Below are 16537 nucleotides of genomic sequence, written 5' to 3' on the forward strand. Positions count from 1 at the left end.
CCCGTTGACTCGACTCATGATTGAAAATATTTTTTTAGTGGCATTTAATTAAATTTTTTTATAACTTATAAAAAAAATTGGTATTCAAAAATATATAAATTTCGATAGATTATTATTTTATGAAGAATGTTATTGGACTTTTTAGTATAAAATATTTATTAAGTCATCTTACTCAAATCCTTGAGATTTTACTATATTTTTTGTATTGATTAACATACTTTTCTTTTCTCTTATGACGTATATTCTCTTTTCTCTTTAATATTTACATATATTTCTCTTTTTTTTTTGGAAAAAAAAGACAAATGTTTTCCTTTCCTCTACACTTTTACCTTTGTTTTTTAAATTAATTAATGTTTATCTTATATATTAAGACGGATCATCTTTTTCTTATAATGACTATATCAATTTTTTACCCTCATTACTTCATTTTAGTATATGTTTATTATTGCATTCCATTTAAACATGTAATTAGAGTTATTATGAAATAATTATAATAATTAAATCTATTGTTCAAATACAAAGGTGAAAAATAGATGATTCTATTGCAAGAAATATTATTATAAGAGGATATGAAGTTAGAATTAATATAATTATTAAAAGATTAAAAAAAATATTAATTTTACTTTTTTATCCAAATCTCATCATTTTTTATTATCTTTTCACTAACTCTTGTAATTTTAAATATATTTTTAAAAATTCACATAATCATTTAAAATCTCACAAATCTGTAAAAAAAATTAAATCTTTTAGATTCTTATGATATAAATCCATTAAAATGCAAACTATAATAAAAGTTTTGTAAATAAATCTAATAACTCATAATATCCTTATATAATATTTAAAATCCATAAGATTTTATTTATCGTCAAATAATTTTTTAAAATCTTAATCGAATATCCTAAAAAAGTCTAATTGATTAAATTGGAAAGGAACTACAATTCGCTATGGTAAATATATCTACAATCTAAATACTGTACTAATTTAGGTGCTCTCTCTCTCTCTCTATATATATATATATATTATTTGTGAAAAATGAGTTTCTTGCAATTAGTTATTACTCAATTTTCTTAAGAATTATAGAAACAATTACTGCAGCTAGAAAATTTTAGTAGCTTTACTTTTAATCGTCATGTAAAAGTTTTATCCTCCTTTTTTACGAAAGTGAAAAAGTTTTATTTTCATATATTCGTTAACATTCTTATGGACCTCTTATAATGTAAGAAATGTTTTTATTCTCTTTTATCAAACATAAGAAAAAATAGGCTTACTGTTTTACTCCTTAAAATTGAGAAATATACTTTTTTTAGCCACTAAAATTTAATAATAATTTTTTTAGTTCTTGAATTTTGACATTCTTTTTTTTTAGTTTTTAATATAATAAATTGACATTTTATAACAGTTTTTAACACTTTGTGACGATTTTAAAAAGAAAATTCAAACGCCTAAAAAATAAAAAATAAATTATGTCAATTAGAAACTGCTACAAAATATTTTAAATTTTAAGAACTAAAAAAAATACACACAAAAAATTCAGAGACTAAAGCTACAATTAAATCTTGCTTAAAACTAATTTTGATACGAAAGATAAATTTTTATACTTATTTTAGAAGTAGTTGAAATCAATTTGGTAAGAAAATGAATTAATTTTTTAAAATTAAATCATAATAGTAATTCATTTTAAAACTGTTACAAAGTATTAAAAAAATTCTTCACAAAGTGTTCAAAATCGATATAAAATATCAATTTATTATATTAGGGATTAAAAAAGTAATTTATCAAAATTTAGAGACTACAAAATACATTTTTAAATTTTAAGAACAAACAAAACATCATTTAAATTCAAAAACTAAAACAATAATTAAGTCAATAAAAATATTCCCCCATCATTAATTTAGCTTATCATAAATGTTTATAAGTTATACCTATACCTAGATATTTAGAAGACATATATGGAACCTTCAAACAACATGAAAGGGGGTTATATATTAAGAGTCAACGAGAGGGTAAATTAGGTATGGTATTTATAGAATTAGTTGTGCCAAGTAAAAAAAAAGGATCAATTATATTAGTTGAAGTGCGTTTATGAATTGAGCTTGATGAGTGGAGAAAAGGTGGACTGAAATAAAGCACACAGTCTCATGTAATGCCAAACTGCCAAAGAGTTCTGTAGTTGCAAATAAACAACCCCAAATCATTTGTTGAGAGAAAATAAAAAGTATGACATTCTTTATTTCCTTTGATACGCATGAGTGAAATAGAAATTGTTGTCGCTCATGATTGATTGGGGTCCATTACCATTGCAATTCCACACTGGGATGCATTCATATATACATGGAGGGAATAAATAACTCTTTTAGAGTTTTTTTTTGTTTTTTTAAGATCTAATAATTATAATAAATAATTAATTTTAACCATTAGATTTTTAAAAAAATAATGATAAAGTCAATGTGCTATTTTATTGCTAAACATTTGGTATCTGCGTGCCTCTTTTCATATTTCTCAACCTATGCATGCTCATCACTTTGTTACCCACTTTTCCATTCCATCTCATTGAGAAAGTTGCTTCTTACAATGTCATGGGTGAAGGAAGAAAATATATCATAACAAAATGATCCAGATTATTGCCTTGAAATATTGGGTTTGATAAACTTTGGGCTGATATTCAACAGATCGAGTTTTTTTTTTAATGTATAAAATTAGTGTAAGAGACACGCTCTTGATTTGTTAGAAGGAAATATTAGTTTGTTTACTTTTAGAAAATATTTTTTTAATTTTAATTTTAAACATGTCATTATTTTTATTTTATTATTCTGAAATTCTATTTATATAGAATACAGTAAAACTAACTTGCTCATACCGGCGGAATCAGATCCATACCTCACTCACCGTGCAATATAGCTGCCAAAAGATACAAACAAAGATTAGCCTAAAGAAAATATAAAAGATTTACATGCAATGACAACACAGCTCATTGTTTACATCAAGATATGCCTTGGTTTCCTTTTTTTTTTTTTCTTTTGTTTGGCCATAAAACCTTAACTTTTAGTAGGGTTGCTCATATTTTGAATATTTCCATAATTATAACCATACCTAATAAATAATTAGATTATAAGTGAGTATTATTACTATAACAAGTTTTTAAAATATAAATAAATAACTAATTATGAATAGACTAATTATATAACCAATTTTATAACAAATTATGTCTAAAACCAATTATATAACTAATTATGGGTAAACAAAAATAAGTTATTTGAAATACCTACCCATTTTTTATAAAACTAGTTATAGTTTTATAATCATAACTAATTTTTAAATAAAAATAAATTATTTGAAACACCTATAACTATAAAATTAATTATAGTTTTATATTTATTTTTTCAAAATTAGTCATAGTTATAATTATTTTTTTGAAACTAGTTTTTTTTTTACATCCCTAATCTTCAGGAACTCACGATTGTATCTTCTCCGGTTCTCCATTAACAATAGCATTCATATTACCTTTTTGGAAACTTAAAGTCTTACCTCTCTCTTGAAGATAATATTTAGCACATGTTCAAAGAGTAGGAGTAATAAAATGATTAGCTTCCGCAGTAGGTTGTTGGGGAAGAGGGGTTCAAATATTTGTGACGATTTTTATTTTATTTTATAGCGACTTTTAATTTCTGAAAATTATATTTTAAAATTTAAATTAAAATCTTAGGTTTAGATTTGTTTGAATTTATGTATGATCTTTTGATTTCGTAAGGAAAAAAAATTCAAATTTTATAAGGATGAATTTTAAACACTTTGATATTTAGAAAAAGAAAAACATATTTTAATCTTTTTGTTATTAGAAAAAATATTAAGTACACACATTTAGATTTTAGTATGAATACTTTAGTATGTTATGATTAGAATTTTTATTAAAATTCATCAATGGTGTAAACATATTTTTTTCTTTAAAAAAATGAGAGCTAATTCAATTAATAAAATCAAATTGCTCCAATAGAATTAGGAAAATAGTACATAGTCTCCTAAAGATACTATTTAAGAAAAAAAAATATTAAAAAGTGTACTAGTATACTCTCCCATATTTTCAATGCAATCCTTCAAAAAAAATTATCTATTTATTGATTCTTTTATCAATATTATTATAACACTAATAAGCAAGACCCAGAAAATGTTTTGAATTCAATTCAATTTCTGCTAGTGGTCCAAAATTGGTAGGTAATTTTGCTGATTGTTATACGTGGGTGAATAATTGTATATCAATTTTTACCTATTTAGACTGAGGCACTATACCAATTTGGATAATATATATATATATTTTTTTTTGCTTTGGGGCAACCCAAGAAAGGAACAACCCCATGTTTTGTCATGGGCTTGCATGGTTTTAGGCCCAACGGACACAGTTGTAAACTCACAAATGAAACAGCGCTACTTTTTATTTTTCCCATATTTCACAAGACATATAATCCGATAAATTATATGATAAGGAATTGCTAGAAGCACATCCTATAAAATACTCTTTTAAATACATTTTATTTTATCAGTTAAAATTTATTAAAAACAATACAATTTTGTTAATAGACACAAAAAATATATCGCTTTAACAACTGTTGTATAAATTATTGTACTAATAGTATTTTTTTTTTGTGTATTTTTTTATTGTTAAGAATCAAAGACATTGTTAAGAATTTATAATAATTTATTTTTTCAACCAATTCAACTAGACTCATTTTATAATATTGATTAAACCCAAAAAATTCGACAATTCAAAGTGCAATTGTAATTTTTTTTTTTGGTCAAATGAGTGTCATTCTAATTTGAAACTAAAAACAGAAAAAAAGGATAATATGATATAAAATTTGAAAAAAAAATAGAAAGTGCAATTGAAATTTATTTTGTTTTTTTGTTAACTTGGTAAACGAGACTAAATCAATATGATTTCAGTCAGTTTATTTTGGATTTGTTATTTTTTAAAAAAAAAAAACTTAGAAACAAAAACAATTCAAATAAATATGATAGTATTCATCTTTAATTTTATCCTAAATTTGAACAACATCTCTAGTCTACGTTTCTTTTCTGCTTGGGAAGTGGGTGGTGGACATTTTCGTTTTTGCTCACCCAATAAATAAGCTGCTTGGGAACATTGATGATTGCATTGGTCCAATTAGTTATTTGCTTTATTTTTTTGACCAATGCTCTGAATAGGAACATCAAAAACGTATTCTTTTAATTAACAAAAAAAATATTCTTGTTAATATTTTTAAACAAAGTAGTAGTATTAAATAAATTATAAGCGAATTTAATTTAATAAATTACATGTAACTTATAAACTTAATTATTTTACATGTAATATTTAATAACATTAAATATATTAAAAATTGCTAGAAGTAGCTTTTTTGCTGAATACTGACACTCTTCGGGCCTTATAAAATTTTTGACATCTTTGATATCTATGGTCATTATTTTTTATCTATTATTTTGTTTATTTACTTTCCTACCACATTCATCGATAATTTGTCTTCATAATTTTAATATTTTGTAAGAAAATAATGTTATAAATCTTTCTTCATTTATTGAAGTGATCGATGGTCAAATCAAAGAAATTCAGTTCTGAACTGAATTTGGTTTATCGAAACAAACAGTTTTTATCATCTGCTTCACGACTTCACCTGTACATTGAGATTGAGAGACCAAATCAATAAACGACACACACTGTACACCATTATTTTTCTGCACAAACACAACAAAAATCCTAACATATCTGATATCTCTCTAAACTTTCTTATATTCTATTTGATAAATACAAAATTATGCTAATTTCGTGACCACACAAACCTTCTTTCGAATTTTGCTACGTTGCAGATAAGAGAAAGTTTAATATCGGTTTTAATAATGTTATTATTTGTATATATACAACACAGATGTGATAGAAAAAATATAGGAAAAAAGAATCATTGGCTTTATATTTTTTATGATGAGTTGTTTAATTAAAATAAACATTGTACAACCATTTTAAATTGAATTATTGTTATAACAATAATTACTGCAACTGTAATTTTTTCTAGATTCGAAAACGAAAAAACAAAGATATAATTTTCTTTTTGCGAAGAAACCGACGAAAAGTCATAAACTTTTTAAGTGTACAACGTTGGTAATGAAATTTGAATTTAACACATTGTGCAAATTATTCAAATTCTCTAGGACGATTCCAATGAGTTAGAAGTTGTATACATTATAATGAGAGTATACTATTGAAAAAAATGATAAAAAAAATTTAGACTTAATTTTTTATTTTAATAAATTTATATTTTTCAATATTAGTTTATGTAAGTTTTTTTTTTTTTTTAGTTCATATACATTTCTATTTTTTTTTAAATAAAATTGACCTTTGTAATATTTTATTGTCTCAACCTACGTGTAAATTTGAGTAAGTAACCCTAAAAGGGAGTTAAACTTGGAAAGAATGTGAGAATCACAAGTGTGATTTTTTTTTTGTCATGCTATGAGTATTTCTTAGTTCATTGGGTCAAAAAGATAAATCTTGCTTGTGATATTGTGATTGCTGTTAACATGAAGAGTTTTCACTTTCCACACACAACGAGATTCAACATGAGATTTTTTGTTAAATAAATTGTCTTCATAAGGTGTGTGTCATAAAATATGTAAAAATTCAAAACTATGATGATAAAATACATAAAATTGAAAACATTATGAGAAAATGCTTTAAAAAACTTAAATGATAAGGTTTCCAAAATAATGATAGTTGGGTAATAAAATTTGTAATTAAGCTTATTAAATAATGTCAATGCAAGCCTTGGTTTTATCATCCAGCTCCATAAAGAATTAGAAAGCCCTCCAATAACTTTGTTCCCATAAATAAATTAATAATTTAATAAATTAAAAATAGTATATATTAGTATGACTTTACAGAAATATAAATATTTTATATTTTATATTATATACTATATAATAAAATATATTAGAAAAAGCTAAATTAGAAATATATTATATAGAGTTTAAAAATATATATTATACAAATATAGAATTAGACTAAAGTATGCAAATTATATCATTTATTTTCAACTAAACTTCTTATAATATATTTATATTTATAATTAATTTATTAGTATGCAACTTTGGTTCCATTTAAATGTGTGTACTACTATTATACTATAGCAATGGTCACTACTACAATTTTTTTTTTTTTTTTACATCAAACATTCTACAATGATTATTTAACAACTAATGCAAAAAGTAATTAAAATTATTAAGTCTAAGTTTAAATATAATTATTTTATTTATTTAAGTGTGAGATAAGAGAATCAGCATGAAAATATTATTAACATAAATATATTTTCGAAATGAATATTTTTAAACATAGATGTAAAAATGGAAATCATAATCTGTTCTCTAATAATTCCCAAGGATGATTTGACATTTTATTATTATTTCTTACTCATTGAAAAAATATGGTAGTCGGTAAAGGTGGACCCAGTTGAATCCTTTTAAAGGATAGTGAGACAAAACTTTCTAAAATGACTTGATTGTGGCGTTTGAAAAAAAAAAGAGATATTTTATTTATATAATTATATTATTTATATTTAATATTATTAATTATATTAAACTAATTTATAAAAGAGTGTAAATCAATTAAAAAGCATTATATTTAGGGAAAGAGGGGTATTAACTTTCATTTTCTTTGTTATGTTATTTTTTTATATATAGTTTTTTATTTGTATTATTTGTTATGGACATGTTTGATTAATCATGTAAAAAGTATTTTTAGACACTGAATGTATTTTTGGAGAGTAAATTCAATTCAATGATATGTTTAATAAATTTTAAAGTACGTTTGTATATTAAAGTTTTGTCTAAAAGCCCAATTTTATTAAAAAAATTAAATTGTTTTTCAAATTCGATTTACAAAATTAAGTTTAATCTAAACTTAGATTTAAAACTTCTCTTAATCTAAATATACAAAGTATGAAATATTCAATATAACTTCTCCTTGAAAAATTGATAATAATGCAAGTGGAGCCCACATCCGATTCAATGCCAACGTGGATGCTAAAAGATCTGATCAGCTTTGGGGCACACACTGTCAGTAATCAGTACAATGACGTTTCAGCATTCAGTGCATGTCAATAATAATAATAATAATAATAATAATAATAATAATAAAAGAAATATTTCAGAAACTTGAAAAAATGTTTTGTTATACCGAAAATAAAAAATATTTAACATTTATTTATAATAAATAGACCAAGATAAAACAGGAAAGGATGATTAGATAAGTTTCAGCACATATCCGTAGGAAAAAAAACTTTTCACCAATGTGCGTATATACTCTGTCTTTTGAAAAAGTGAACACTCAACAATGACAAATTAATTTTGGTAAGACGAAGATGAATTAAAAAGTGAATATTTAATTCTAAAAATTTTGAATTTCTTGGGGAATTGGAATCAGAATGAGAATAACAATAAAAAAAAAATAATGGTTGGTGAAGGTGGTAATTTTGTAGAAAAAATGGGGTCCATTTACCAACAACGACTATGTATAAACCAAACCAAAAACAAAGGGATTTCACAAAAACATTTGGTGCGTACTCAGCTGTGTCTGTTTGCAATAAATAACTCTCACCTTTCTACCATTGCTCTGCACCTCTTTCTCCTTTTGTCAAATTCTTCTGTTCAACAGGTGTGTGCTTTGGAATCAGCATTTGGCTATTTGGTACAACTTTTCTTCCTTCCTTGGTTTCTATTTTTGGGGTTCAATTTTGATGAACTCTGCCACTGAAATCTTTGCCCTGTATTTAAGTATTTTTCTTGGATCTGGATTTGGTTGTGGAAAACCCAGTTGAGAATTTGGGCTGTGGTTACTGACTGGGGTGTGTGTTTTTTGCACTGTGGTGAAGTGGGTGAGCATAAAGTTAGCCTTTTTAATTTTATTCATTATTTTATTTTATTTTCGTGGGTGGCTGGCTAGTTTGCATTGGAGGGTGCTTTTCCTTGTTTGATTTCTGTGTATTGAATGTTTTGTTAACTTGGTAAGTGAAACTTGAATCACTGTTGGCTACTTTGTTGAAAGGGTTGTCTTGAGTGGATTAGCATAATGTGTGTTAGATGCATATGCTGGGAGTTTTATATGATATGATGCGTTTTGTTGTTTACTGTTTACTTTTATCTGTCCATAATAGACAAGGGCAAAATGAAAGTGGGATGCATAATTCTGTGTTATACTTGAGGAATTGGGGATGCTTCGTCTATTTGTAGGGTTTTGGGTAGATTTAAGAAAATGCTCCCAGGGAAGTCTGAGAAAGAAACCTTTTCATTTCTCTATCTGTAATTTTTAACTATTATCTTTTCCAGGTCTTTGCCAATGGATGCTAAGTCGGCTGTAGAATTAATGGAGTCTTCCTCAGAGGTTCATTTTTCTGGATTTCACATGGATGGTTTTGAGCAAAGAAAGGCTAGCATAGAACAACCAACAACCTCAGAAACTGACATGTATAAACAACCTTTTGTCATAGGTGTGCTTTCTTATGACAAACTGCCAAATAAGTTCACATGAGGCCTTCAAGTTGTGTTACAGAGTACATGAATAAAATCACTACTGTTAAAGCACAATTTTGTGTTAGTTGAAGTAATAGAATTTCACATGGGTGCTACATATGTGTCAGGTCAAAATTCATGTCTGATGTGAAAAGAAATAAAAAATTCATCTTGCTTGAGTTATTAAAAATTAACATGAAATTAAATTACATAATGTCTTATGTATGGATATGAGTTCTAGCATCAAAATATCATTTCACCTAATCTCAATTTTACACGCTTTGCAAATTATGCCAATTAAAATAGCATGTTATATTAATAAAGTAGTGCTTACTTCATACTTGATGAGGTCCTAAATTTGGATACCTTGTTTTCAATTCTTACAACTTTTCTTTTATCTTAATGATTCTAACACTTATTTTTTGTCATATGATGCAGGTGTTGCTGGGGGTGCAGCATCTGGCAAGACAACAGTTTGTGATATGATTATTCAGCAGCTTCATGATCAACGAGTTGTACTTGTTAATCAGGTATTCAATTCTTTCTTTGTATACTTCTCAATGATCAAGTTAAAATTACATTAAGATTTACTATTTGTGATTTGGGGCCCATATGCATCCTATTCTCTCGATTACCTAAATCCCGTTGGGTTCTATTTTCCTCAGGATATTCAGAGAATTTTAAGGAAAGCTTTTGTTATCATTATTGTAAATTTATTTATAACAACATGATACATTACCCTCTGTTTATTTTATTAGTTTTAGTCTTCTAAGCTTCTTCCTGAACTTCTCTTGTATTAAGATCACATGCCTCTTTTTTCTTAAACTTCACTGCAACATGTAATAATATGAAGATATTATTAAACGTGATTATTTGGGTAGTACAGTCAAAATATACTCTGGATATGTCATTGATTATCTCTATTTATTTACTTATTCTATTAATTGTCCCTTTCTTCCTTTTGTCTTGTTTTTCTCTTTTTCAGTGACATGTTTCAAAATTAGCTAAATGTTTCTTATTGTACTTATATTGATAGATCAAGATTAATATATAAACTATTTGTGACAGGATTCTTTTTACAATAACTTGACGGAGGAGGAACTTACAAGAGTACAAGATTACAACTTTGACCATCCTGGTCAGTACTATTATACTTCTTTTGTCTGTCAATATTATTGAATTAGAAGATGGAATATTCTATGGCCTTGTCTGTGTTTATTAAAATGCACTTTGAGAATGAGGTTCCAAAACCTTAATCCATTCTCATGTTTTAGTCATTCTAGTAAACTAGTAAACTAATTATGAGCTCATTATCTAAAGCTACATTTAAGTAAATTAAAGGAATTCTGAAAATTCATTGGGTAGCAAGATAAGGAAAAATATATGACATTTTAATTTTCTTAATGAAAATATGTGGCCGTTCTTGTACTTATGTTGTGATGTTTAATCAGATGCTTTTGATACTAAGCAATTACTACATGTTATGGACAAGTTGAAGCATGGCGAAGCAGTAGATATTCCAAAGTATGATTTTAAGAGTTACAAGAGTGATGATGTTTTAAGAAGGGTATATATCTGGAACTTCCATATTTTATTAGCAGTTTTAGCCCTCTTTCTTAAAATGCTAAACAGCTTAAGATTGACATACTGCTTCTGAAGTCGCACATATCTTGCAAAAGAAAATCTTTCTTCCTTTAGTGTAAATAACAAGTATACAATAGCGCAATCAAGCATAAAATACATTTTACATGATAGTCCAAATGCATAATTTTTAGTTTTACAAAGTTGTTGTCATTCTCATTTCATTTTGTGTTGCCTTATCGTGTTTTCAGGTGAACCCTTCAGATGTTATAATTTTGGAAGGCATCCTTGTTTTCCATGACCCACGTGTTCGGGAGTTGATGAATATGAAGATATTTGTTGACACAGGTCCTTTATTATTGTTTTTCCATCTTTAATTCAGAATTTATTTTTTTATTGTAAATTTTCAGTTGTATTTGTTAGTTTGTAAGGGATATGGTTCATCTTTCATCTCATGGAATTGATACTCAATAATCCACAGCATGATATAGGAAAATTCATGTTTTTTCATATTGTTCCATATCATTTAAGAATTTTTTGAGGGTTAGGGGTAGGGCATGGGATACTATGAGTAAGGTTGTTAAACTCGAGAGTTTATATAAAATTGTGGAGCCTCCGTAAACTTGACTTGTAGAGTTGACTTGTAAACTTGAAAGATTTTACCTAATATAATTATACAAACTAATATTAAAAATCTATTAATTATAGAAATTATATCATACAAAGATTCTATCATAATTATATGATTTCATATGCACATAACACATCATATTTTATAATTTATATCATAATTAATATTAGACAGAAATAATATCATAATTCTTTTCCTAAAAAAAAGAAGATTAATCATAATTTACAACTCAGTACTCACATAACACAATGCAGATTATATCTTATGTGCGTTTCTGGATTTTAAAACCAAATTATATTTTACGCACAGAAAAGTGAAAACAAGGAAGCTTAATGGAGTAACATACATGCTGAATGGATGAGTTGAATGGGCCGCAATAAGCTTTATATCATGTGAGGCAAGAGAGCTAAGAACAGAAACTGTTGGACCCTGATTTCTCCACCGAGTGGCAGGGAATGTGCAAGAGGGGACATGAGAGAGATGAGCTCTAAAAGTGAGCCCTAATCATGTGAGTGACCTGCACAAATCAATGTTGTTTTGCTCTAAATTTGTGAGTGGAGTTAGACTTGTAGATTCAGCTACAAACTCACAATTTTGAGTGATCTCTCCTGTGTTTTATTGAGTTCACCCAGAAATGGTTCCACAACCGATTCAACTCAATTTGCAGGTGTGAGCTCGTAAACTCATACGATTTTGCAAGTCAACACTTGAGTTTAACAACCTTGACTACAAGTCTATTACACTTTGATCCATCTTTGTATTTGTTGTTTTTTTCTTTTTTTGTTGGTTCTTGATTATTTTCTTAAGTTGTTACCTATGAGTATCTTTTAGTTATTTTATAAGCCTGTATATAAACTTTTCGTTTCATATTGTTATTAAATTGTTGTTCAATTGATTTTAGATTGTTATTATTTGTACTTCTACTTGCCAACTTGTTACCTATATGTCATTGTTAAGTTAAGCTGTCTTTACATTTTAAAATGTTCAGTGCAGATGCTGATGTTCGTTTGGCAAGAAGAATTAGGCGTGACACTACTGAGAAGGGTCGGGATATTGGAGCAGTTCTTGATCAGGTAGTAAATTTCTGCTACACCATTTGTGCTACTGTTAGCATATTTTGACTATTCATGCTTCTTTTTCACCTTGGTTATATTTACTTCATTGCAAGACTTGGGAAATGTTATTTTTTTAAAACAGCAAAGTTATAAATAAAATCTTATATTTTTGTATTTTATTCCATCTATATTTATATATTTGAACCCACTGATCTTATTTTTTATAACTTGCCTCCACTGATTCAGGGTCTCTGATCCACCACCGTCCTTAATATTGAAACGTATGGTCATTCATTTTTTTATGGAATTAATTCATTAAGGATTGTTTTTTGTTTTTATAGTAATTTTAATCAAGCTATCATTTTCTTTATCAGATTTTGATGGTTAATATCTACCATTTAATGGATTTGTGTTGCTGATTCTTATGTAATACTTGTTGCAGTATTCAAAATTTGTGAAGCCAGCTTTTGATGACTTTATTCTTCCAACAAAGAAGTATGCTGATATAATTATACCCCGTGGAGGAGATAATCATGTGGCCATTGATTTGATTGTACAGCATATCCGCACAAAGCTTGGTCAGCATGACCTGTGTAAAATATATCCTAATTTGTATGTCATTCAGTCAACTTTTCAGGTACCCTGCAATTTATGGGCCTTTTCAATTATCTCACTTAGAACTCCAAACTTTTGATTTTGTCATTACAGTTAAACCATCTTGATAGTTGCTACTATGCAGATACGGGGTATGCATACCCTGATACGTGATGCCAAGACAACAAAGCATGATTTTATATTTTACTCTGATCGTTTGATTCGATTGGTAAGTAAACAGGTTTATTTTTTTTTGTTTCTAAACTTGGTGCCAGCATGCAAGTTTCTTTTAATTATTACTGATCATAATTGCTGCACTTGACCAGGTTGTGGAACATGGTTTGGGGCATCTGCCATTTACAGAAAAGCAAGTAATCACTCCCACTGGTAACATTTTTCAATACTTTTCTTGTAAGATTATTGTGATGTACTAGTTTTATGTGCTATTTTTTACGTTTTTGATCCTTGCAGCTAAAGGATTTAGCTGAATATGTTTACTACCTTAGCTTGCATTGTATCTACCATTGCAGATGCTCAATTCTTCTCCTTTCACCGGATAGTATTGTGGTTAATATGTACATTGGATGCCTAGTTTCTGATGTGCTGCCATATTGTCACAAATGAGGAGAACATAAACTACAAGTTCTCAACTGTATTCTACAAATATCTATGGCTATAGTTTTGGTTTTCTTTTCTTATTTTTTTGGTGTTAAACACTGTAGTCTTGGTATAGGTTCTACTAATAGCTATTGAAGTTGATCCAATAATGTCAGCATTCTTATATATCCTCCATTGATTTCACTTTTTCATGCCTTCACGTGATATGAAATCATGGCATGATATTCTAGTATACAAATTCATATTGAAAGGAGGCTTCCATGTGAGGGAATCTTTCTGTGAAGCAAATGTTTGTCATTTTGTAGTACTTGAGAGGTGTATTCTGTTTTCCATGATGTTAATTGCAACAATTGTCATGCTGAATTAAAAGCTTTGGTGTATGTTACCTTGTGGTTGTCATCTTCTTGTATTTACTAAAAAAAGTTTGTTTATGTTTGAACCTTCTTATGATAACTATTGATTCTTGTCCTCAAATGCAGGTTCTGTATACACTGGTGTTGATTTTTGTAAAAGGTTGTGTGGTGTCTCTGTTATCAGAAGGTATTAGTCTAGTCCAAAGCTGGAGTTGGTTGGGCATTTGATGGAATATTTTCATCCTTGCCTCAAAGAATTGACTAAAATGTTTTTCTTAATCAATCACGAATAATTCAATAAATATAGAAACAAATCTTTTGTTGATTTGAGTTTTAGAAATATCAAATGCATTAGATTGCATTTGGTGGCATGCCCTAAGAAACCTTGTGTGTCTCTCTGCAGTTTATAATTTATTGTTAAGAAATTCATTTTCTGTTATCATAATTAATAATTTAATATATGCTCATTTCAGTGGGGAGAGTATGGAGAATGCTTTGAGAGCATGCTGTAAAGGTATAAAGATTGGGAAAATTTTAATTCACAGAGAAGGTGACAATGGTCAGCAGGTTAGTTCATCTGCATCTATGGTTTGGTACAAATCTCTGTTTCACTTGGTGATACTGATATCTTATGCTTTGATCAATGATCAGCTAATATATGAAAAGTTGCCAAATGATATCTCAGATAGGCATGTGTTACTGTTGGACCCTATACTTGGCACAGGTTTGTCATTCTCTTTTGTATTGATGTTGCAAGTGTGTGCAACCTAATTGCCGTTACTGAGTAGCTCACATAATAATAATAAGATTGGATTTGAAAGAAATTGATTCTTGGTTTTGCTGGTTTTCATTTGAAATAACCTTGGAACATTTTCATCCTTAGGGAATTCGGCTGTTCAAGCAATTTCTTTACTCATAAAAAAGGGTGTACCTGAGTCCAACATTATATTCCTTAATCTCATATCTGTAAGTGACTAATGTCTTAGTTCCTCTGTATCTCTTGCTAATTTTCTTTTTACTGTGATTAATTCTCTCTTGCTTCTTTCTTTTTATTGTGTCGTTTAAATGGTTTTCATTTGATCGCTGCTCCTTTTCAGGCACCTAAAGGTGTGCATGTGGTATGCAAAAGTTTTCCAAGAATAAAGATAGTGACATCGGAGATTGAGATTGGTTTGAATGAAGATTTCCGTGTCATACCTGGCATGGGCGAGTTTGGAGATCGGTACTTTGGAACAGATGATGATGATGAGCAAGTGGTAGTTTCTTCCCAGTAGTTATTGTAGGGCAGAAGCAGAATCCACAATAATTTCAGTTGTTCATCGTTACCAGTGAGACTTCCTCTCGAAAATAGGTTTAAATTTGTTTTATCACTTCGTGTTGGGGTCTGAATTTTAGTTCTAAATCAATTTTGATTCTATTGGACCTTGAAATACCATTACGTTATCCTTTTGTTTATGAAAATTTTATATTACCTTTTACTATAGTACATATTTTTTCTTTAAACTTGTGTTGATTTCTTTTCTGATATACTTGTCTATGAACATAGTGCAAACCTACTATGCATGTTGCATCTTTGGATGTACAAATCTGGTTTGGCTATGTTTCTACAATTATGCTGAACTCTCTAAATATCTGTTTTGAACATCTTCATCAGCAATCAATCAATTGCCCTATTAATATAACAAGTGGAAAAGTCGTATCATCCACAATAGTATATATATATATATATATATATATATATATAAACACTAGGAACTGTATCTAATCTTGTAAGCATGATTAAGAATATTCATTAATAATTATAAGAAAGGATAACCTTATTAAAATTCTAAAAACATTTCCATGCAAGTATCATTCAAGGCTTTTGGCTCCCACTACTTTGGCAAAGATTTTGCTGGTTAGGTTTAATTAAAAGGTTTTGAGATTTGGCAAAAATTTGTAACTTATATTTTTTTTTTTCATGTTACATTTTTTCATTGGGGTGGATGAGATGAAGAGGCACGAAGGGGGTTGGGAATATAATCAATATGATTATTGCAACATTTTAAATTTTTTTCATTAACCTACTAATTTTACTTTTTTTTATTTCTCTATCCTAGTTCCCTCCCAAAATTATTTAACTAACAAAAATTATATTTTGGTACACAAAGATATATTTAAAA

At 27.8% G+C, this 16537-nt stretch overlaps 1 protein-coding gene across 4 annotated transcripts; it reads left to right on the forward strand.

Annotated features, from left to right (window-relative positions):
• Positions 1-8541: 8541 nt before the first annotated feature.
• On the forward strand, positions 8542-15878 carry LOC100792258 (uridine kinase-like protein 3). 4 transcript variants are annotated; one of them, XM_006586130.2, is made up of 15 exons: positions 8568-8722; positions 9361-9521; positions 9982-10073; positions 10612-10681; positions 10995-11110; positions 11376-11472; positions 12749-12828; positions 13253-13447; positions 13550-13633; positions 13731-13791; positions 14502-14562; positions 14849-14942; positions 15027-15099; positions 15259-15341; positions 15473-15878. In XM_006586130.2, exons 2-15 carry the CDS (start codon positions 9371-9373, stop codon positions 15647-15649), a joined length of 1434 nt encoding a protein of 477 aa, XP_006586193.1. In that variant the 5' UTR covers positions 8568-8722; positions 9361-9370; the 3' UTR covers positions 15650-15878. The 4 variants fall into 4 exon arrangements, with proteins under 4 accessions (XP_025985590.1, XP_006586193.1, XP_025985589.1 ...); XM_026129805.2 differs by having other exon boundaries at positions 8542-8689; positions 14849-15099; XM_026129804.1 differs by having other exon boundaries at positions 14849-15099.
• The last annotated feature ends 659 nt before the right edge of the window (positions 15879-16537 follow it).

The sequence above is a fragment of the Glycine max genome, chromosome 8 (assembly GCF_000004515.6).
Source record: "Glycine max cultivar Williams 82 chromosome 8, Glycine_max_v4.0, whole genome shotgun sequence".
Classification (NCBI taxonomy): domain Eukaryota; kingdom Viridiplantae; phylum Streptophyta; class Magnoliopsida; order Fabales; family Fabaceae; genus Glycine; species Glycine max.